The following is a 24,171-nucleotide window of genomic DNA, read 5'->3' as shown; positions in this document are numbered from 1 at the left end:
TACTTATTAAATATACATTTATTCAATAGATTTTAATAATTTACAATACAATCTTAAGGTGGATAATTTCGAGTATAGTGTTCATTTATTATTATATATTTCGAATTCTCGTATGTACATATGTACAAGGAGAGAGTATTCATAATAATTCATACTGCGGCGTTACTGGAATATGTACAAACGGTACACCTGAATTTGAGTCATACTCTCCCCACTCGAGGAACAGTATGATAGCACGACCAACGAATAACGAAAAGGATGCATACGAAGCGCAGTACGCAGGCGCTGTACAAGCATACGAGATTATAAATACAGCACTGCTCGACGACTGTGTAAAAGTTGTCACGGTGCACTTTGTCGCATGATGGCGCAACATGTTGACCGCTCAGGCATACCGGCGGCTCTTTTGCTACTTGTTTTTACGATATTCAACTTAGTGTATGGCAATCCGTTTGCAGGAGTGACTGTATCCGATAATCCGAATGTGAAATCAGTGAAAATTTTAACTGCGAAGCAGTTGCATGCGCGAGGGAATCTGTCGCCCGCAGGCAAAAGTTTTCTACTGGAGGTTCTTGGCACCGGCCTTACGAGCAACGTTTCGTTGAGTTGGTCTCTGACATCGAGCAACTGCGAACCAGAAAATAAACTGAACGCAATCTGGATTGAACCGGGTGGTGATCGCGCGATATACGAGTTCGTCCACGTTCCTAATTTTAAGGTTACGAAAATCTATTTCTGTCTGAGAGTTATTAGCAGATTCAGTGAAACATGGACCAATCTTGGAAGGAACTTTACTATCAGTCCCCCCTTGCGAACCGAGTAAGTTTTACCCGTCCGATAATTCATCTTTCCTTAAGCACTATTGAACAGGCTATTTTTCCTTCCCTATTTGTACATATATCCATCGTATACATAGCATGATTTCTTAACAAGGGGACAAAGACCCGATGTGTAATAGTGTAATTGGATGCGTCAAACGCTTACAATTTCTATGTTATCGCGTAAAATCCTTAAAATAACATTTAGGGTTAACTATTTAATATTAATCAGGTTAGGGATATGAAGATATCTTTGTGTATAATTTGTTGTTGTCATTATATATAATCTCGGAGAATTTAAGTACATGCTAGTGTTACTATATCAACATTTCTTTTCATGGATATTAGAGATTTTGTTTCTAAGAAAATCAGAGTTTGTATACAAAAATTATGGATATCTTGTCTTGCTCAAGGCTTGGCTACTGAGTTGTGGGCTAATCAGTTATTAAGTACTGAATGCTGGAAACTGAATAGTTGATAACACTTTTTTTTATTTAACATTTTTTACTTTTGCTTAAAAGTTTTGTTAATTTATGTTTTTCTTTTTTGTTTTAAATTGTATAACAATATATTTATACACATACATCTCAATATGAAATAAACTTTGTAAAATGAAATTACTAGGATTATTATATTTATATTTGTTTATAGTTTATGTAGTATATTCAAATAAAATCAATAACTGTTCAGTAACATAAATATGAGAAAAGTGAAATAAATTTTTCTGCTATATTTTTAACTACAAGTTAAAGTGTAGCAGTAACCTTGACCTAGTTATCCATAACTATCTATAGTCATTTAAAGTTAATAAAATTTATTACAAGTTGAAAATTATTCAAAATTAATAGTAAGTAAATATAAAATTATTATTATTACAAATTTCTTGACTGAAATAGTTTTCAATATTCACAAGATTATCTTTTATTTGCTATACATTTTCTGTTTGTTTTACATATTAACCACATATAAACTTTAGTATTTATTGGATTAATATATTAATCCATGCAATTGCTTTTTTTGTAAACAAATGTTGGCTCTCTTGTATAAAAACTTTGAATCAAATTCACTTATTGGTCTTGAATTTTTGTCTAGTTCAGTTTAATAATATTTTTATTTTTTTTAGTAATGAGAAATACATTTATTTTTAGGAAATACTATCGTATGCGTCGTACCAATTCATTAGATACTGTCAACGATGACTATGGAAATTCAATGACAGAATCAGTCTTTACCGATGCATTTATTGAAGGACTTAGAATAGAAACATCAGACAAAGATCCTAGCTATAGAAGTGATGGTATTCCAGAACTTTTGGCTGGAAGCAGAGCAGTTATAAGATTATTTGGTTTTGGTATCACAGAAGATACTTTGGTTACATTCACAGATATGCCAGCAAAAAGGGGTACAATTTGTGATAAAATTAAAAGTGAAGAATTTCTAGTAAGAGTTTATATATTTTTTTTCTGGTTTACTACATAAACAAACACATATATATATATATTTTTATATATTGTTATAGGTAAAAAATGTACAAAATAATACTGCAACTATTGATGTAGTATTACCACTTGGTTCACCATTTTATGTGTGTATAAAGCAACCTGTATATGGGAAAGAAGGCCCAGAGAAGCCTCTCTTTAAACATCAAGGTATTGCATCATGGAATACGGTAAGTAATATGCTTTGCAAATGAATTTTATTTAGAAATAGATTTAACAAGCAAAATTATTAATTAGTTATAATTATTCACAGATATATACATATGAAAAATTTTTACCACTTTGGCTTAGTATTGTAATTATTCTTCTATGTCTCAGTTTTTCTGCTCTGTTTTCTGGTCTAAATTTGGGACTAATGGCAATGGATAGAACTGAGCTTAAAATACTTTGTAATACAGGAACAGAAAAGGTATTTGTATTTATAATTGAATAGACTTATTTTAAAGATTATGATTTTACGATAATTTCGTAATTCTTTCATTGTTTATGTATTGAAGGAAAAACAATATGCAAGGACAATACAACCAGTGAGGAATCATGGAAATTATTTGTTATGTTCGATTTTGTTCTCAAATGTTTTGGTGAATTCTATCTTTACTATTTTGCTAGATGACTTAACTTCTGGGTTAGTTGCTGTAATCTGCTCCACCTTAGCTATTGTAATTTTTGGTGAAATTTCACCACAAGTATGTATATTTATAAAAAGATATTCATTTCTTAGCAATATGATTTATTTATTGCGAATCCATTGCAGATATAAAGCAATACATTACATAGTTTCAGTACAATAATACTTCTTTTTTAGGCTATTTGCAGTAGGCATGGGTTGTGTATTGGAGCAAAAACAATTTATGTTACGAAAATAACTATGTTAATAACATTTCCATTGAGTTATCCTATCAGCAAACTCTTAGATGTTTTACTTGGTGAAGAAATCGGCAATGTGTATAATCGCGAGCGTTTAAAAGAACTTGTAAAGGTGAGAAAAAAAATTACTATTGGTTTGTGACATTATTATTGCGGTATTTTCTTAATATAGTTTTTTTTACTTATAATTTAAAGTATACGTTATCAAACGTATTTCCAAAGTTTTTACTGTAATGGATCTTATCAAAATGAGAATGGATAGGGCTGATAATTATAATGACATCTAAATTCAATCACATGTGGGTGAGATATAGATCTACTGACGTTTGTTTGAAGTATTCACATCCTACAGAATATATGTTAGATTACTTATCAATACGAAACTTAAATAAGATAACTTTACATACTTATACTGAGCTAATTCAAGCTGAAGTTATCATTAAAACATATTTCTATAAGATATACGCGTATTCGTCGTGTTCATATATATGTATATGAGCCCAGAGAAAAGTAACTTGTGTAATTAACACTTTAAATCCTTTACCGAGTGCTCTACTTGAATAATGTGATAACATTCTTAAAAACTTTATTTCTATATATGTGATATTGTAATTATGCCAATGTTATTATTTATAGGTGACTACAGGATACAACGATTTAGAAAACGATGAAGTGAATATTATTGCTGGTGCATTAGAATTACGAAAAAAAACAGTCGCGGATATAATGACAAAAATTGAAGATGTCTACATGTTAAATTACGATGCTATCTTAGATTTTGAAACAGTTTCAGAAATTATGAAATCAGGTGTGGACTTCGTGTTCTTTATAACTTTTGCATAAAACTATTATTTAGTTTAAGAACGTTAATTAATATTTAGTTTGTAGGTTTCTCACGTATACCAGTATATGAGGGTACAAGAACAAACATAGTAACAATGCTTTACATTAAAGATCTTGCATTTGTTGATCCTGATGATAACATGCCTCTTAAAACGTTGTGTCAGTTCTATAAAAACCAGTGTAATTTTATTTTTGAAGATGTCACGTTAGACATAATGTTCAAGCAATTTAAAGAAGGTTAATATCATTTAAACGAAATGTCATCATGAAATTGCTGGAATTTATTTTTGGAAATAGGTGTACAAGGAAAATTTGCGATTTGTTTTAGGCCATAAGGGGCACATGGCATTTGTTCAAAGAGTGAATAATGAAGGTGAAGGAGATCCGTTTTATGAAGTAATAGGATTGGTCACGTTGGAGGATGTTATAGAAGAACTGATTCAAGCGGAAATCATGGATGAAACCGACGTCTTTAGTAAGATTTTTTCATAGGTTTAAACATAAAAAAATACGTTTCGCGCATATTCTCAATGTAACTCTCTATATGATTATTTCAACAGCTGATAATCGAACTAAACGTAAAAGGCAAGCGAAGCATAAAATACAAGACTTTACTGTATTCGCGGAGAAGAAAGAGAATCAACGAATTCATATATCACCGCAGTTGACACTGGCCATGTTTCAGTATTTATCTACAAGTAGGAAGAACAGTTTTGATTTAAGAAAATATGAGATTTATATAAAAATGCTCTTAAAATACATCTGAGACTAATATGTAATCCACAGCTGTAGATGCATTTAAGCCTGATACTATATCGGAAACTATTTTGCGTCGTTTACTTAAACAAGATATTATTTATCATATCAAAGTCAAATCCCGCGAAAAGGCTAGAAACGATCCAGCGACGATCATTTATCAACAAGGAAAGGCAGTAGATTATTTTGTTTTAATCTTGGAAGGTCGAGTTGAAGTTACTGTAGGCAAAGAGAATATGATGTTCGAAAGTGGACCATTCACATATTTTGGTTCCCAAGCGCTTACTGTTAATATAGGAATCGGTAAGAGTAGTAAATTTAACTCTTTTTAAAAATATTTTTGTCACGTATATAACACCTTTATTTTCACAGCGGAATCGCCTACAAACGCAAATCCTCAGGCGGTGGGAAGCATACAGTCAATCAATTTGGACTCTATGTTAAGACACACATTTGTTCCGGACTACACAGTACGAGCATTAACAGAAGTGTTTTATGTTAAAATTAAAAGGTCCCTATATTTGGCCGCGAAGCGGGCTACCCTTTTGGAAAGAAGCCAAAAAGATTCACTACCTGGTCAAGATCAATTTGATGATGAAGTAGAAAAGGTTAGTTATTATATGAAATGATGATGAAGTTTAATATTTATAAAAGTGCCGTTGTATAATATTGTCTGAACATTGTTTTATTTCTCAATTTGTAGTTATTACATTCTTTGGATGAAGACGACCGCAGTGTGCCAGAATCTCCGGTATTACCACTCGATAAAGAAAAAGAACATAAAAAAGAAAAAGAAAGCTCGCAATCTCCCGTTCATAGTGTAACCGCTCCGACCTCACCTGCGCCAGTTAGTGCCAGTCCGGTTACACATTCGAAGTTCATATCATCATATAGCGATCATAATGGCAAACTCAAAAATTCACCGAGCAAGGTTGTTTTATTATTATTATTCTATAATTTTCACGTTGAATGTATAATAATGATAAGTATACAAAATTTCAGAGACCATCAATAACAAGTCCGACTCAGGGACAAAATAAAATAGATATGGATGCAGATATTCTTCCTCACGACGATGTGAATAGAGCAGTGTCGGCAAAGAAATTAATTGAAGAGGAAGAGAGAAGGAATCTCCTATCTAAACAAGAAGACTCTTAACGTTCAGAGAGCGGTCGTCGACGTTCAAATGCGTCGGCGACTTTAAAACCACAGGTATCAAGCAACGAAGAGCAGGAAAAACCTCTATGACATACAATGCTATCATGGCATTAGGTACTTAAAGAATTACTTAAATATTTAGCGCAATGTGAATCAATAGCCGATCTTACGCGTTGGTTTCTTTTTTATAGTTTTGAATAGTTCATTCAGAGACTGTCCTGCGGTATCTTAGTTTATAAAGTTAGTACGCTCAGGGAAAGTTGCCAAATTCTCAAATATTTTCACACTTATTCGGTCCTTTCCATAACTAATATAACAACAGATTAAAATTCAAACATTTCAAATCAACGAATGCCTTGTTTCCGTTGAAACATTGTTCATGAAATATAATTTTTTATAGAATGTTGAACGCTTACAGGAAATTCCGTATTCTCATTATCATACTAATACAGTTGATCTTCAAGGTGCACATACTTTCTTTCTCAAATAGCTTTTATTTAACATGTGTAAATACTGTTATACTATGTGTATACTTCTAGAGAAATGAAACTATTGGAATGTGCATTTCATTTTTGACAATGAAATACACGTTTACATGACATTTTACGGTGATTACATTACGATTTTTTGTGTTATTATATTCTTGTTTCGCGAATAAGGAAATTTTAAATTGAGTTAACACAAAAAAACTAGAGAATAATCGAGCAAATGTCGTTGGGGTTTTAATTTTATTTACCGTAAATAAGACAAATATGTATTCGACCAAAACACGTTTATGTGTAAACAGAAGGGAGTACAAATCGAGAAAAACGTTTCTAATGGAACGTTTAAATACATTATTTAATCTATTCTCTATGACACACAAGGTTTCAAGATGATATTTTTTTGCTCAGTTATCGCTCGCATACTCTACATCGTGTTCTTCATACTATTGTAAATAGTGTGAATAGAAATAATGAATTCTCCATCTTAGTAACCAATTGTAAGAAAATTCTCGTCATATAAATACGGTAGTTCTTTACATTTTTATTCAGTGCCTTAACGAGTCGTGAAGCTATGTTTAATCATCTACTTACAGTGAAATGCATTTTAATAGAAAACGGATATGATTTTTATAGTAAGTTTAACACATATTATGTACACCTGTTTCAATTCATACGTGTTATCAAGATAACGCGTAGCAAATTTGAGTATCTTTAATCGGAAGCAGACATTCATTTATCATACACGCATACGATACGTGATATAATCATGTATATACAGAGAGTAATGTAGAAATACAGTTACGTGATGCGATAACACGTAATTAGTATAATCCCAAATAGAAAAATAGTAAAATTCAAGTTCGATATTCTAACGATATACATACGCCTAATAAGTGCTTTCAGTTTTCATTATTACAACATGCAGAAAAAGATATAATTTACCACACAGCAAACGATCAACATTGTACATATCTTAAGTTTCGGAATAGTTTAAGCGCGAATAGAAGTTTCCTTGAATTTTTAAATATCCCTAATGAAGAGATAATAATAATTATTATAATAAGCCGTTGAATCTGTGAAGTAACTGAATAAGAAAAAAAAACAAAGGCTAAAGAACTTATCGTCGAATTTTTTACGAAAATAGTAATCGACTAGCGTACTTAACGTAAGGAAATGTAGAACAAGTTCAGCAAATATAGAATTGTTAGAGAATAGCGACAAGATCAACAATTTCTCATTTAACTGGTCATGGCTTTATCGTTATGTGCTCTTAAATTTTAATAGTTAGATTGTTACTGCCATATTTTTTATACTCATTGAATGTTGTTTCAATATAGTTTCGAAATAGTTTCCAAGAATATAAGAAGAATAATTAAATTAATATCCGACTATCAGATATTCATAGAAGAACATAAACAACTCAATTTTAAACGATCATTTAATTAAATTCTAATTATGCACATTTATATTTTGCAAAAGTATGAACTTTTAGATTAGCGTAAAGTATACAAAATCGTTCAGATTTTATTTTTTATATGCATATATACATATATAGAAATATTTATTGTTTGAACGATTAATACAGATGTATATTGTTTGCATGCCTCTTATAATTCTGTGGAATTTTCGTAAACATAAAATATTGTAATATACTTAGCTTTAATCTACATATATTCATTTTAATATATTGTGTTTACCTGTATTCTGTATATTATAAACGTGAACAATTAATGTCATTGTATTTAAAGGATGTTTTTAACTTGCAATAGGTATTACACAATGCAATACATATGCATATCGTGTATTTATAGCATTTATTATACTTAATCTTTTTCTTTTTTTTTTTTTCATTAATTTATACTCAAAGTTACATGCAACATTTTCATAGTCTACTTAGCTATTATATACTCTTTTAAAAACAATTTATAACATTTGTTGTGATTTATTTAGGTTTTTATAAAAGTTATAGATACTACTAACGCAGTGTTGTAATCACTAAAATCTTGTGAATTTTGTTTGTTATTCATTTTAAAATTAATATTTTATCTAAAGCAAAAATTGAAGTGAGATCAAAAATAAAAATTCACGTTATAGAATAAATTATATCCATAAACAAGCATAGATATATATTGCTTGCACCAATATCATTTTTATAATAAGTTTTATCAAAATTAGAGTTTTAAAACCTTTCTTGATCTTCCATATTATTGTAATTCCTTGATATATTAAGATTTTTTTTAAGATGACGTATGCTACTACAAGTATCAGTACAAAAAGTATTGGTGTATAGCAACAAAACTATTGCACATATTTTCCACAAAATTATATATATATAAATATTAATTCTATACTATCGTTATTGTAGAGTCGATGTATGTCGATGAAAGTGTACATTCGAAGGAAATCAGAGTCGAATATTTATCAGCAATTATTGTATTCACAAAATAAAGGTACAATTTCGTTTTCAATGTGTGGAATTTTTCACTGATCCTATTTTGTAAACTAAATTCTTATTAACGAAATATATGTATAACGCCTATACTTTATACTTTCGAAACTCAGCTTGTAAGTAAAATAAGCTTTTTCTTATTATTCCTTCCTTTACTACGATGCACATGGATAAATACTACTTTACATCTTATTCTTACAATTATCTAAATATGTTCCAAACATGGATATATAACTTCAGAGCTGAATTCAGCATACTAAAATAAGAAAAGTTCGTATAAATATATGTCTAATATGCTTTAAGAATGACTTCGTTTTTGAATTACAATTGTTTTTGTATTGTTTACCCAGTTGTTCAAATATCTTCACGAAAATTCAAATTATGCATCTTCGGGGTATACACTTAACGCATAAATAATTAATATGAATTTAGTTACTTAGACTATACTAGTATCGGATAGAAATATTAAAATATAAATTACGAGGACTTTTCAAATCGTGTAAAAGAAGGTTAAAAAATGTATGTACTTTATACATTTCTTCCCCTTCACCAAAAAAGGGTTCTGGATATACCCCTGTTCTAAACATTTTATCAGAGACTCGTTTCGAAACAGTTTATTGAGAAGAAACACGACATGAAAAATAAAAAAATAAAATGACGAGGTGTAGCAGAGTCATTGCCTGTCATTGACCATACAAGACTTAAATATTGGGTATTGTAAATATTAATATAGAAGATAAGCACATAGTCCGTCAAAATGTAGGTGCAGTTCACGTTACAACAGCCAACATTTTCTTGTCATTCTTCACACTTCATTTTTTCTGATTTCAGGCAGTACTATACTACAATTTATAAAATCTCTATACATGGACACATTTTTACACAAAAAATTACATTCTATTCTATGTTAGTTAGAAAACGGTCACGAGATATTTGAACTTGCGCAGAAGAATCTGCGTAGTAGAGTGCAGCGCGTCTCCCGATGGATGATAATTATTCGAAGCGAACAGTTGGCGGGTGGCATCTGCAGGCGTTAGACGCGTTTCTTTGAGACACTTAAAATTATCATATACACGAGCGTTAATGTAAGACAATTCTACCTTTTTTATATCACTAAATTAAATTGTAATATTCGTTGTCATTCCAAATTTAAATTTTCTTTGGTTCAAAATTTAGAATTGTGCTTGTAATTGAACAGTATTGGATTAACATAATTTTGTAAAGGTATGTGTCTTGTCCATCTCTTTTTTTAGACGGAATAGCCAATGTTTAAACAATTATGAGTGTTTTCTGTAATTCAACAAAAATTTTAATTTCCTATTTGCATTAAAGTATGAGTACCAAACTTTTTGCTCGATATAACATAGATTAGTTTTCTAAATTAATAAAAGTTTCAGCGACGCAAATCAAAGGAGATTTTACATTTAATAGACAAGAATTAATGATTTACCACTGTTACTACAAAAAACAATTAGAACTCGAGGATTTTGATTTGCCGTGTCTCTGAGTAGGGATAACTATAACGTCATACGAATCAGTTGCAATAAATTTATTAACCCAAGAATCAGGTTCAGTGACATAACTGGACAGTTGAAAACAATTTATCGAAGCCAATCCACTGTTTCCAAGATCGCCACTTGTTCATTCGTACTTGACGGATTGAAAAACGAAAAAAGATTCTTGCTTAGACTATCTGAGACCTCTTTTCTTCATCGACAAATCCTCATCCCATTAATCTCACTACTAATTTCTTCTCTTTTAAGAAAAAAACAAGCAAACAAACAATCACCAGATTTTAATCTTCCACAAATATACATATGTATGCGGGGTGTAAACAATATACGCAGTAATACTTTAAAGGGTTGTAGAGAAGCTCAAATAGAACAAAAAAAATGATGTATGACATGATGTCCAATCTGCTCCTATTTTGCAATAATAATGCCCTACAGTTAATGTACCTATATGCTAAACTAATAAATAATCAAAGGGTTCTGTTATTCTACAGATGCTTTGTAGAAAAAAAAAATAAAAAAGCAGAAACATTGCAAAAAAATTTAACTTTTATAAAGTTAAATGCTCGTAGGAAATGAATCTTATACTATTAAAACTTTATAAAAATTAAACCGTAAGAGATACAACAAAATGTATTATTTATTAAAGCGACTTCAATGCAACTATAAAATTACAGTCTTTTGATTGCTAGTTTAGCATATAAGTATTTCAACTTCAAGACATTATCACTGCAAAATAGAGTCAGATTGCACATTGTCATAGAACATTTAGTGTTCCATTTAAGCTCTTCTACCATCCTTTAAAATATTGCTATGTATATTGTTTACACACAGTGTAAGATATGACTTAGCGACAAGATAATTAGAAGAAACGAAAGACAGTGTTTCTCTTCAAAGATAAGGCAACAACCACTCCCTTCGGTCATTAGGATATTTTCGTACCCCGTCGACGTAAAATTCAACCGTCCGATATTCTCTTTTCGTACAGGGGAACAATATCGATGTTCCGTTGATTTATAAATATCTCGCGGAGCGTACGAAAAAAGGAAGCAATATCGACTATATCTTCTAATGCATTGTTACCTGCAATTTAATTAGATAGATAACTTTTATTTAAGCAACTCCCAACATCTAGGTTCCATAATTATTTCTTTCTATTTACCAAATATAGATTTTCAGCGAGTTGGGTAACATCGTAAAATACGAAAGAAATTAAGTTGATAAAAAGCGAAGGCGGATAGAAAGTTGACGAGTTCGAAGGAAGGGCAATCGATTCGGTGACTTGAGGATCGTGAATCCACAAGGGCGAGTTTACGCGCGTAAACGTCGGGCCCGTTGTTTGCCAGCGATCGAATATATCTTGCGTGTGCAAGCGCGGAGAATAATTCGTAAGAATAATGAGAAGCGCGCCAGTGGTTTCGCGTAAACCCATTCCCTCCCAGCAAAGGAAACCGCTTCATCGCTTTTTTTAAAACCGTCGAAGGTGTTAATCTTCTTTCGGCCGTAAACTTCCGTAAATATTTTCCTCGCTCCGTCTCAAGTTACTATTCTGTAGTTCGTTGGGCTCCGTTAAAAATAGGGACAAAAGAAATTGTTTCGAACCAAGCACATCACGAATAGGATTATTTCAAAAGAAGGAAGTGTTCGAAGATTGGGTCAGCCAGCATAAAATTTTATGCAAAAGATCAACTTTAAGTTCGTGTTGCTCCAAGTTTTCAGGGGATTAGCAGATTACTGTCAGGAGAAATCGAAGCCCTTTTATAAGAAGGGTTCTGACGATCTTATCACTACCACCCACAAAATTCCAAGCAAAGAGCCCCTGTTTAGTTCCCGCTTTAGATTTCCTGTAGATTAGCAATTCGTCGCCCACGATACCTTGAAACGTGGGCGAGATCTACCTGTTACATTCAGGAACTTGAACACCGAGGCCCATAGATGCAATTGACCATTCAATAGGATAGAAATATCGGTGAAGCGGATTACGCGAGATCGACACGTAATAGACTTTAATGGACCGCAACTCAGTTGTCCAGAAGTTAAATTGCATTAAGTGATTAGTCTGTTACAGAGGTCCGATAAGTCTTATCAACCGGATACGTTGCACGGATAGCGTCAATAAAGCCCACTGAAATGCGAGACGGTGTTCGAGGAACGATCTCGCGGGACCAGGGACGAAGTAAAATGAAACGACAATAAACTGTGAACGGTTTCCAGCGACGAAGCAAGCATTTGTCGCATCGCTGGTCCAGCGAACGGAAGATAAATGTTCGATAGGACGGTGCAGCAGTCTCGAGAGGATAGAAGGAAGCTCGTGGCGGGAAAGGATTCGTCGACAAACCGACGAGCAAGGATTTGAATCATGAGTCTGTCTCAATCTGCCCGCCATAATAGAACTGGTATTATCTGAACCATGAATTCGTCTTATCTCTGGGGAGAGGACGAAGTATGGGGACCGCGTTACTATTTCACTTACTACAGCGAGTTTGGCAATCGGAAGGGCGCCAGCACTGTCGAGGCAAGTTTGTGATTGGCAAAAATGGTATTGCTTTGCTGTGAAATGTTGCTGCTTTTATTATAATTTTAATTAATTTGGAATTAATTAAATAATTATATCTTCGATATGGTAGAAGTTAATTATCGGTGCATCAACTATTGTCTCAATTTTTATTAGTTTTATTTTCGACGACATAAGCCATATGCAAAAGTCTGCAATTTATTATTTCTTTTTAGAAACGTGTGTTTTACAATTAATAAATTCATTATTAGTAGTAAATCGTAAAATAATTAACGAAACAAATGCTGTATGTTGCTACAGACTTGTCATCAAAACGCTATGAGTTTCTAATGAGATATACGTACAGGGTGTTCGACAACAGGTCTCAACAATTTTAAGGGATGATTCTACTTGCTAAAATAAGCCAGAAATTAAGGTAGATGGAATTGTGTTTGAGTCTTCATTAACGAGTTATTAATTGTTAAAGAAATATTTAAACTGCGCGTGAAACGTGACTGACCTAGGATTTATACACACACACAATTTTATCTATCTTCATTTTTGTTTTATTTTCTCATGTAGTCGTCGTTGAATATTCTGTAATATATTATAAAGACATAATGGTGATGCAAAAGCAGCAAAGAGTGAAGTTTTCATATTTTTGAATGTCTTGTGAAAAATCAAGCTATCAGAAATATATTAAAAATACTTCTTGAAATTCTTCTTGAAGATTAGTTAAATGAGTAATACGAAAACATATTTCAGAACTTGTACCTTCAAAGTTGCGCATTACTTGAATGGATTTCAAGTAGACTGAGCTCTTTTACTATATTCTGTTCTGGGGGGTTGGGACTGCAAGTAAGAGCTTAGAGATTCATGGAAAGGGAACAAAGAAATCTTGAAAAACAAGAAGTAGAGGAGAAAACAAAAGAACTGAGAAGGGAAGCACCTAACTTAAATCCGATTTTAAGGTAGTGTTAGAGAATGGAAATCTATAAATAGAAACCTAATTGTCCAAAGACTTCAGTTTACGAAATATAACGTATAAAGTTATGAGATCATCCTATAAACATTCAGTAAAATCACGAATTATAATTAAGTACAAATTAAATTAGATGAAAAACCATCAGATGGAGAGAAAACTAAACTAACTATAAAAGATGTACATAACGTGATTATATGCGTGATATGAAGAAACTCACAAATTATTATACGACACTGTGTGTGTCTTAGTTTTTATTTTGTCCAATAGAACCATGTCCAAACCCAAATTCATTTAAGGAGCTACCCTACGCTTCGAAAATAAGGCGATCTTTAGCCATTTTTTTCCAGAAACTAAACTGTTTTAAAAGGGTATGTTTTAAATGTTTAAAACGATATATTTTAAAACTTAATGGGATTATTTATTAGTATCTTAAGATTATTTTAAAATTTTTTCAAGCAAAAAGGGCGTATGTATGAAAAGCCCTTCTATGGTGCCACAAACAAGTTTTTCTTCATGACTGCCACGATTCCAGCTGATGCAGTAGTCCAAAAACAAAAAATCAAAAAGATTCGTGGCTATCGCAGTACCAGAATAGTTTATAAATCTCATTTTTGTGTTTATTTAGCAAAAAAAATCACTAATTTCTTGACTCCCTAAATTCAAAATAATTTCGAATCGAAACAATTTTTGTAGGGACGAAAATGACACATCTACTGAACCTATCTGCAAAACATGAAGCGAATTGTTCAAACCATTATGGTGTTACCGTGGCAGTCATGGAGAAGAGATGTTTTGTGGCGAATGAGCTAAAACTTTTTATACATCTATTTTTTTTACTTGACAAAAGTTTAAAATAATCTTAAGATATTAGTAAATAATACCATTAAGTTTCAAAACGATACGTTGTATAGTTTTTGCAAAAAAAATTCTTAAGCATCGTTATTTTTAGAACATCACAATAGGATTATCCCATAATTGTAAATCCTTCTATTATGACCTAAAACACTGACAACCAGAGGGCACCATGAAAACAAGAGCTTTCTGAATAGAAGCAAGTTCAAAGTGCAAAGGTCAATTGATATACACAGATCCTAGAACGTATTAAACGCTAATAATGATTATTTAGCAAGATTAAGTTTGTATTAGAGTGTTTGAGTACGTTGTCTTTGCACGTAAATGCCGAATTCTTATCTATAGTTCTAAAATACATCGTGTATACAAAGACAAAACGATCTGATAACATCGATGATCACATCTTCAACGCGTCTTTATAATCGGTATCTCGGGTGAAGCTATTAATTAGCAGCTCGAAAGCTTGTGTCTCATTAGAGAGGTGAACAATGCATATGAGTGTACCTATTTTTGGGTTTCCAAATGAGGTTATCTGACAAAGCAAATGTTCCCTCGCTTTTAGTGAAGAATTATAACCGAAGAGAAAGTAACATAACGATGAGAGCTTTGAACCATACATATATGAACGAAGAGAAGTTTTAGGGCAAAGAAAGTAGAAGGCGGAAGCAATCATGAGCGACAGATGAAAATGAGAAAAGGGGGAAAATAACTACTGTTGTTTAAGAAACTAATTCCAATCAAGAAATTTCATTATTCAGAAGCGTTTATTCGAGTCTTGAATGACTTTAAGCTGTTTATGGTTAAGGTCATCAAGACTTCTTCAAAGCGATAATTTTTCAATTAGCGTTAATCTTTTAAATAATTCTGTAACTAGTAGGTATACACTATGACTATTATCCAAGGTGTAAGATCCCAATTAAAATGCAAACCATGATTTAATAAATACTAATCTGAGACTTAATAAATACTAATTTTCAACAAAAGACACAGGGTGTTCGACGACAGGTATCAGACATTTTGAAGGATAATTCTATATGCTAAAAGAAGAAAAAAATGAAAATAGACGAAACTGCATTTCAGGCTTCATTTTCGAGTTATTAGTTTTAAAAAAACGCCTAAAATGCGCGTGAAATGATGTCTGACTCGGGACTTATTCTACTGACTTTGCTGTGTCTGGCCTGCACAATAATAGCTACTCGACAGTAGAGTAAATCCCAAATCAGATACATTTAACACGAATTTTAGACATATTTTCCAACAATTAATAACTCTGAAATGAAGTTGTAAACAAAACACAATTTTATCATTCTTAATTTTCGTCTTACTTTGATATGTAAAACCACCTACTAAAATTACTGACACTTATTATCAAACGCTTTGTATTAAGTCAGATATCAATCGATTAATGAAAATATTACCGTAGTTTTTCATTTTTTCCTTCTCCCTATTTATATTTTACTCATAATCGTGTTATCTTCTTCATCACCTTTGATTCAAAACACTTATTTTATTATACTATTATAAATCACATAATTTGTAAGAAGAAAAAAAGGATCTGGTCAACAAATCGAATGTGTTCACAGGTGGTGGTATTGGTGATCAGTTTCATTCTGGCGATTGGTGCTAACTTAGGCATAGCTGGTTGTGTGCTCAGGTACAGAGAAATGAGGACACCCACAAACTTGTGTCTAGTGAACTTGGCCGCTGCGGACCTTTTGTTCACCGTGGGTGTACCAGCAGTCGCTTACACCAGATTGACGCAGTCTTGGCGTCTCGGGGATACGATCTGTCGACTGCTACCCTATTCCCAGGTATAGTTGAGAGAACAGTGGAAGCTTCGTTAACTGAGCTTTGAATATTCAAAATTTCTGTTATTTAGAGTTGCGCATATTGAATGTAATAATAATAAGAGTACAGTAAAATAATAGTAGTTTGCTAAAGAAAATGAAGTTAACTACCAAAGGCTGCTTCAGGTTTGAATCTCGTGGTACTCCGAATAAGCCAGGTTCTACTGTATTTCTTACTTTATTCTATTATTTAGAATACAAACTTTGAAACGAAATATGTATAATTCATTAGCTGAAGTACTGGAACGATTCGAGGAACTTATATGTACGGAATCGCTCACTGATTTTCATTCTTGCAATTTTAAGTTTTTCTGTTTTTTTATTATCATCATAGTTAACTTCTTTAGTTTTTCAATAGCTGTAATATGAAATCAAATTTGTATCCGCGGCTTTCCTTTTTTATTCATCTTCATCAAATTATACATTGAGGGCCTTTGAAGACCTTTAACAAAATACGATTATCTTAATTAAGTCAAAATTGAAATGCCACACGTGTACGACAATAGAAGTGTTGACATTACATAAATTTTCCTTTTTTACTGATCAAGGCTGCAATCACTAACAAAGGGCTAACGACTGACTCTATAAATACTGCGCTCCTTTTGATGCATTGTTAGTTGAAGCCCTTTTCTCATGAACTATCTTTGTTTGATCTTGAAACTGATCTGTAATCTGATCTGTAACCAGATAGTAAAAATATGATATATCATTTTTTTTTCAAAATCGAAATGCGTACTCTTCCATGTGTATCTAGATGAGATCGAACGATTTACAAAAGATGATATCTGTATGTCACATAATTTAAGGAAAAAACAAGGTGGCAATTCATAATATGTAGGTTTACCTATTAGTTTTCCTAACTTTAAAATCATTGTGCTGAAAAATTAGAAAATCATGACATATCAGGTTTTGTCATCTGATTACAGATATGTATTTCTTCATATAATTCTCTATCTTGAGAGTATATTTCGAGACAAGCATTAAATGATTATAATATTTACATTATATAATCAGCTTGCAGGAAAAAATACATTAAAATGAGTAAAAATATTGACTCCTTGCAGTTCGTCTGCGGTTTCGTGCTTCTCTGGACCCTAATGTTCATATCGATGGACAGACATCGATGCTTGGCAATAGCTCCTTACAGAAGTGCCTTGACAAAGTCCAGAGTTCTAGCAGCTAGTCTTTTCACCTGGATCATCGCCGCTTTTGTGTTTCTACCGGTCGTGTTTTGGTTTCAATCGAAGGTATTTTACATCAATTCCTGTTTATCAATAATATTTCAATTCATTCTATCGGGTAGTTGTGCGACAGAAAACGTAATGCTATTGAAATCCACAGGATATCACGAATGAGTTGACGATCTGTACTTTAATCTTCCCACGAAGCGAAATTATTAACGTTTCGTTGTGGTTTACTGTACCAATCGTCGTTCTGGCTTGCCTTCTACCCATGGCACTTCTAGTTTACCACTATCAACGTATTTTCCAAAAAATTCTTGACACCCGAAGCCGATGGGCCGTTCCATGTGTTGCTCAAGTAATTCATTCATAATAATATCCTTTTAATGTTATTATGACATCATGATGGTCTGGCTATTTCATAATCGACCGTCTGCATGTCATGGTCGTCTATTTCTGACCGAACACGGTAAATATACGTTGTAGGGGTTGGAGGGTGGCGCAACAGGTAGAAGAGACTCGGAGCTATCTGTAGTGGGCACGTTGCTACCTTGGGCTGCAAGGAAACTCTCTGCAGCATCGATAACAGGCCGCCAAGGGCGTACTGGCAGTCTTTCTCAGCATGAAGAGATACGCTTACATAAGCATCTTCGAGTAGTGCGAATTTTACTGCTGAACGTATTGGCTGTGCTCGTCATGTGGCTTCCCATCACCATTGTGATGCTCTTGATATACGCGGATGGCAGAAGACCTACTGAAGACACGAAATTCTTTTTGAGATCATATCATTTCATTTGGACTCTGATGATTGCGCAGTTGAACACAGTTGTTAATCCTCTCCTTTACGGTGTCTTTTCGGAGAACTTCCGAATCTGCTTTGCTAGATTATGGCGTCGCCAACTCGACAGTAATACTAGGATCAGAGAACAAGGAGGTTCTAAGAAGAATTCTAAATCGTTAGAAGCGCTTCAGAATCGACTGGGTGGTATCAGAACACCTAGTAGCTCACGGAACCAACAAAAACAGTCGAAGAAAAGCTCCAGTTGTAGTATAGGTAGCATCGTCGAAGTACCCAGTTCAGAAAAATTGTGAGATATCTTTGTATTGGGGTGTTCGGAAAGTAATTTCGTTTTTCCCAAGAGTGTCGTTAGTTATAATTTTAACGAAATTATTTTCCGAACAACCCAATAAAATATAAATCAATGGAAAAAAATCTCAGTGTTAAGGAAGCAGGAATAGATCTCTCGAAAACGCACGAGGTTCATCAAATAAACATAAAACAAACTTTTTGTAAATGTCATTGTTTTAATTGACTTTTCATACAAATAGTAAAAAATGAACTAATATACAATATAAAATTTTATAAACATATCCCACTGTTATCTGTCAATGAAATATTTAAATATTTGTAAAGTAAATTATATATTTTAATGTGGTTAAATTTTATGCATTGCTAATTTTTCTTACACTTTCCTTAATTTCAGATAATTTTTTCATATCGATATTGCCTTCTTTGATTAAATTTCTAAGCATAGCAATTTTGGAATTTATAAAATCTATCTTATTTGACCTTGTCTTCTTTTTTCTGTTTCTTTCAGTAAAAGGACTGATAACATAATTTCTTATTAAGCACCAAGAATGTCCTTCTTCCTTCAATGTGACTAAATCTATTGCACATTGCAAAAAACTTATTGCTTTATGTTCAGGTATTTGAATATCCACTACTACCTCTTGATCTACTATCTTATTCATAGAAAATAAGTTCTGATAATCTAATCTTACGTTAACAATGACCCAACTATTTTTGGGCAGAGCATCAGGAAATCTTGCAGACAGGAATAGTTTATTAACTATCTTATTTATTGATATTTTTGGATGTATTCGCACCTTATGTTTGTGAGCATATAAATTTATTCTTCGTAATTTATCTTCTTTAGTTATTAATGTTTCATTTAAAGCATGCAGTTCCTGACTTCCTTTATAAATCTTGTCCATTATAACTTTGGTACCTTTTAACATATCAGGATGAAGATTGATAAAAGTATCATGTTCTTCAGATAATCTTCTTTCCACTGCATCAGTAAAAAATTCTATGAGCTGCTTGTTTGCAGTCAGGCCTAAAATTATTTTAGAATCATAGCATTGCAAACAAGCAAAGTTTTTATCTTGAACTCTTATCCTTTGAATATCATCTACAAATAATTGTTTCTTTCCATAATATAGTTTGGATTCGTCTGAACAAACAAACCACAATGTATCTTCAGTCAATTGACTAAAATTGGCACAAATAGCTTTTACATTTATTCCTACAGATATTTTTTCAAAAGATAATGTATTGTTCTTTGAATGCATTAAGATAATTGTATCTACATCAGTAAGAAACAATAATCCAGCAATTTTAGAATCGTTTTGTACAGGAACTGCATTTCTAATGAAATAAATACTATTGTATATAATATGAACAGTCTCCTTAAATAGTACAAAAACTTTCTTCTCATCTACTATTACACATAAATTTTCTATAGTGGAATCATTGTTTGTTAAGGTACTTATAAATTGATCCATAGCGTTTTCCTTATTCACAGGGTAAATACATAGTTTACTTGAATCACTTTTCTCTGAAGACAGTTGAAAGAGTAGTTTACTTGTCATGTTTTGTTTATTGTCTAAATAAAGGTACTTATTCTTCGGTATCAAAACCTCATAAAATACAGTACCCATTCCAACTGCACTTTTGCTTAAAACAGCAAATTCTCTTTCTCTTGAGAGTTTGTAAATACCTTGCGGAATACAAATTATAAAAATACGATTGGTAAAGCATTGTATACTTCTTATTGGAGCTGGTGCAGTTAAAACTTCAACAGGAGTAGAATTATCTTCTAAATACGGAAATATAACAAGCTTGTCCTCGTTCCAGCAAAAGCAGGTTTTTTTATCATAGAACGTATAAATGACGAAATTTTTTGACTCAAAAAAACTATTTGTTGAAATATACATTATTACTTGTTCGCAAATTCAAACAAAACTCGTTTGTTACTCCTACTTTATTTTTACTTTTATTTTTATATGAATAATACTGCAGTCGCTAAAAATGATTACTTAAATTAAAAACTGTTTTCAATGAAACCCAAAATCATTTAAAAAATTTTCTGCAAAACATTTCAAACTAGATATTGGTTAACTCATACCCGATAACATAGATGCATCACCAAGCAACCTGTTTAACAATTAAAATTTCATATATAATTTTCATTCGCGCGTAGTTCCATTCACGGATTCATGTAACGTAGTTTCTGACGATTGTTAGTTGACAATGGTTGACAATGTTAACATGAGAAATTTAAATCACAGACGAGATATACGATAGAATATAGAATGGATAAGCAATGCTTTTTTTCTGACTAACAATTTTTTAACCCTATGCAATGCCCATAATCTACAGTTCTCAGATGTCGCCACTAGCTGGCTAGCAAGATTTTGGTTGATTTTGGTCTATGTCCGATTAAATTTTGAAATGCGTTTCTTACAACGAATAAGCAATTTTTATGGTACAAATGAATTGCAAAATATATTTGAGAAGTTATAGATGATGTGAGTAAATGCATAAATAAATAGATTGTATAAGTGGTCATAGGTTGTTAAAGTTCCTTAAATCACTTTAATGATTATGTATGTATACCTACCTACCCATTCTTTTATCGCAATGATAGAAATTACTCCTATTCATATACGTACTTCTATTTTTTATCAGGAGTCTCGGTAGAGACTCGCGCCAAGTACATACGCACCACTGCGCACCACGAGTGGTAGGGACGGTAGGGATAACTCAGGAATAATTGATGAGAGCTCGCCGAGATCAGGAGTCTCGGATCACGATTTTTGCGAATGTACTTGGTGCATGTTTTTACACTGATATATATTTATCGAGACGATTTGGTCGAACCTGAACTCATTATTGCTCATAAATTTTGCGTCAATAGTGCATAGAATTTTTTGAATTCCAGTCACATATAACAAAGCAGGTAATTCCTACATGCATAATAAAGAAGGTATATCCTTCTTCATTAATTGTAAGCATCAAATTCAGATAGCTGCTAATCTATTCATTAAGTGAAATTAATAAAGTTGAGGTATACTACATCTCGGAGGAGGGGATCCCTTCCCCCCGGTAAATCTTTAATAATGTAATGTACTAAACTCGATTCAACCCTATATATGGTTAGCCGAAAAATATCGTGTTTTATTATACAAATGTATCGTCAATTTAACCTACTGTACACATTCAGAAACACATAGGATCAATTGTAGGTTTTATTCAGCTAATTCTGTTGGTTAAACTAATGCACATGCATATGCATCATAATGCACATGCATAGTACTTTAAGATTTATTATATAATATTTTTTGGCCGAACGTATGTATAAATACAATATACAACAAATAAAATTATTTGTAACAATCCTAGATATTCCACTTGGATTTGTAGTTGAAGTATAGTCAAAAACGACTTCGTTGTACTTGGCGATTCTCATTTTCCACTTATACATTTTAATTTGAGTATATTTCTTATTTTTATCAGTTAATTAATACGATGTATTTTCATGCTCAATAGATTATGTCAAATTCAATGTTTTTTGGACGTGAAGAACAGCCTGTTAGACAATTTGACGACTTGGTGAAACTACAGCAACTAAAGCAGCATGATGAAGGCTATCAGACTTCAACATCTGACCAACAAGTATACAAGAATAATTTATCGACATTTGTCTCTTATTTTACTGTTCATTAATATACATTTTGATTCCAGAATAGCATAGAAAATGACTTGATTAAATACTATAAAATGAATACGAGCCCTATTTTAAGAAGACGAAAACTTACTGAAATGTTGACAAAATCTTTGACCCATCTTAACGATAATTATGAGGTATATAGCTTTTGTCTATTACATTTACTTTTATTTTTCAAATTACATATACAAAGCATTCTGCTATTCAGCACTTAGATTGCAGCAGAGTATGGTTGTGTTTTTGGATTTTACATTCCCTGGATATCTTAGGCAAACGTTTAGAAGATGATGAATATAGTAAAATTATTAATTTTGTGGCCAAATGTCAATCACCAGAAGGTGGTTTTGGAGGAGGTCCTGGACAATATCCTCACTTAGCATCCACATATGCTGCAGTAAATACATTATGTATCATTGGCACTCCTGAAGCGTACCAAATAATAGATAGGTATATAAGAGAAATAGTATACATTTATGTAAACGGAATACTAGTCCTTACTGTTCTAAACATTGTTTATATACTGATTTCAGAAAAGCACTTAAACGCTTCCTGATATCTTTACATAGAGAAGATGGTTCATTTAGTTTACATGTTGGTGGAGAAGTAGATATGAGAGGAGTGTATTGTGCAGTTGTTGTAGCGAAATTAACAAATGTATACACTCCTGAAATGTTTGAGGATAGTTTAAACTGGATAATTGACTGCCAAACATGGGAAGGTGGTTTTGGAGGTGTTCCTGGTATGGAAGCTCATGGAGGATACACATATTGTGGATTAGCAGCACTTGTACTTCTTGGAAAAACTGATTTCTGTCACATAGAATCATTATTGGTATATCTTATCTCTTAAATCTTACAGGACATATTAGAAAATTGTATGATATTTACATTTATACTTTTCAGAGGTGGATAACAAATAAACAAACGCGTCTTGAAGGTGGATTTCAAGGACGTACCAATAAGATAGTTGACTCCTGCTACTCTTTCTGGCAGGGTGCATCTTTTCCAATAATTCAAGATATTTTAGAAAAAGAAGGGAAAATGTACAAATACTGGTTATTTGATCAAGCTATCTTACAAGAATATTTATTAATTTGCTGCCAACACCCTCGTAGTGGTTTTGTAGATAATCCTGGAAGGCATGTAATATTTTTACTATAATAAACAATGCATAGTAAAGATTTTGTAAATTTTTATTCTGTTGTAGCTCTCAAGATATGTATCATACATGTTATGCACTGAGTGGATTGTCAGTTGCACAGAATTCTCTTATGCAAGTAATTATTGGACCTCCTAAAATGAATTTAGTGGAACCAATTCAACCTTTGTATAATTTACTACCTACTGCTGTAAACGAAGCATTGAAATACTTTAATACACTACCGATACCTGATTAAATACATATTTAATGTTTAAAATATATTGACAGAATAAATAACAAATGCTTCTATTTCAGTTTGAAAAAAAATCCAAAGGAATAAATTCCTTCACATTACTTTAAAATTATTTCACAGAGTGTAAATGCAAATTGATTGATTAATAAAACTAAAAACGACAACAATTATCACATCTGTTTTCTGTAATTTTATATTAAGATTTAAAAAGTAGATGTTAAAATAATGAATATTTAGCTAGTT

The 24,171-nt window shown here is 32.2% G+C and overlaps 4 protein-coding genes across 6 annotated transcripts; 3 read left to right on the top strand and 1 right to left on the bottom strand.

Annotated features, from left to right (window-relative positions):
* The first annotated feature begins 342 nt into the window (after positions 1 to 342).
* On the top strand, positions 343 to 8,894 carry Uex (metal transporter uex). Its single transcript, XM_076385138.1, has 14 exons — positions 343 to 819; positions 1,967 to 2,258; positions 2,338 to 2,487; positions 2,571 to 2,726; positions 2,815 to 3,003; positions 3,123 to 3,296; positions 3,821 to 3,992; positions 4,073 to 4,264; positions 4,356 to 4,502; positions 4,588 to 4,725; positions 4,814 to 5,086; positions 5,156 to 5,391; positions 5,487 to 5,714; positions 5,786 to 8,894. The coding sequence occupies exons 1-14, from the start codon at positions 362 to 364 to the stop codon at positions 5,939 to 5,941; spliced, it is 2,961 nt and encodes a 986-aa protein (XP_076241253.1). The 5' UTR covers positions 343 to 361; the 3' UTR covers positions 5,942 to 8,894.
* Positions 8,895 to 9,992: 1,098 nt separating this feature from the next.
* LOC143182735 (free fatty acid receptor 4-like) lies at positions 9,993 to 18,977 on the top strand. 2 transcript variants are annotated; one of them, XM_076383916.1, is made up of 6 exons: positions 9,993 to 10,099; positions 12,455 to 12,901; positions 16,301 to 16,528; positions 17,629 to 17,811; positions 17,906 to 18,103; positions 18,232 to 18,977. In XM_076383916.1, the coding sequence occupies exons 2-6, from the start codon at positions 12,797 to 12,799 to the stop codon at positions 18,835 to 18,837; spliced, it is 1,320 nt and encodes a 439-aa protein (XP_076240031.1). In that variant the 5' UTR covers positions 9,993 to 10,099; positions 12,455 to 12,796; the 3' UTR covers positions 18,838 to 18,977. The 2 variants fall into 2 exon arrangements, with proteins under 2 accessions (XP_076240031.1, XP_076240030.1); XM_076383915.1 differs by having other exon boundaries at positions 10,034 to 10,099; positions 12,445 to 12,901.
* Positions 18,978 to 19,188: 211 nt separating this feature from the next.
* On the bottom strand, positions 19,189 to 21,169 carry LOC143182734 (uncharacterized). The gene is made up of 2 exons (XM_076383914.1): positions 20,934 to 21,169; positions 19,189 to 20,830 (listed from the first exon to the last, which is right to left on the bottom strand). The coding sequence occupies exon 2, from the start codon at positions 20,740 to 20,742 to the stop codon at positions 19,189 to 19,191; it is 1,554 nt and encodes a 517-aa protein (XP_076240029.1). The 5' UTR covers positions 20,743 to 20,830; positions 20,934 to 21,169.
* Positions 21,170 to 21,228: 59 nt separating this feature from the next.
* LOC143182737 (protein farnesyltransferase subunit beta-like) lies at positions 21,229 to 24,101 on the top strand. 2 transcript variants are annotated; one of them, XM_076383918.1, is made up of 7 exons: positions 21,229 to 21,336; positions 22,358 to 22,483; positions 22,553 to 22,672; positions 22,744 to 22,982; positions 23,066 to 23,366; positions 23,438 to 23,673; positions 23,742 to 24,101. In XM_076383918.1, exons 2-7 carry the CDS (start codon positions 22,361 to 22,363, stop codon positions 23,929 to 23,931), a joined length of 1,209 nt encoding a protein of 402 aa, XP_076240033.1. In that variant the 5' UTR covers positions 21,229 to 21,336; positions 22,358 to 22,360; the 3' UTR covers positions 23,932 to 24,101. The 2 variants fall into 2 exon arrangements, with proteins under 2 accessions (XP_076240033.1, XP_076240032.1); XM_076383917.1 differs by lacking the exon at positions 21,229 to 21,336 and adding an exon at positions 21,555 to 21,767.
* The last annotated feature ends 70 nt before the right edge of the window (positions 24,102 to 24,171 follow it).

Source organism: Calliopsis andreniformis, chromosome 9 (assembly GCF_051401765.1).
Source record: "Calliopsis andreniformis isolate RMS-2024a chromosome 9, iyCalAndr_principal, whole genome shotgun sequence".
Classification (NCBI taxonomy): Eukaryota; Metazoa; Arthropoda; class Insecta; order Hymenoptera; family Andrenidae; genus Calliopsis; species Calliopsis andreniformis.
The sequence above is the reverse complement of the archived record's forward strand: the minus strand, read 5'-3'. Positions and strand labels throughout refer to the sequence as shown.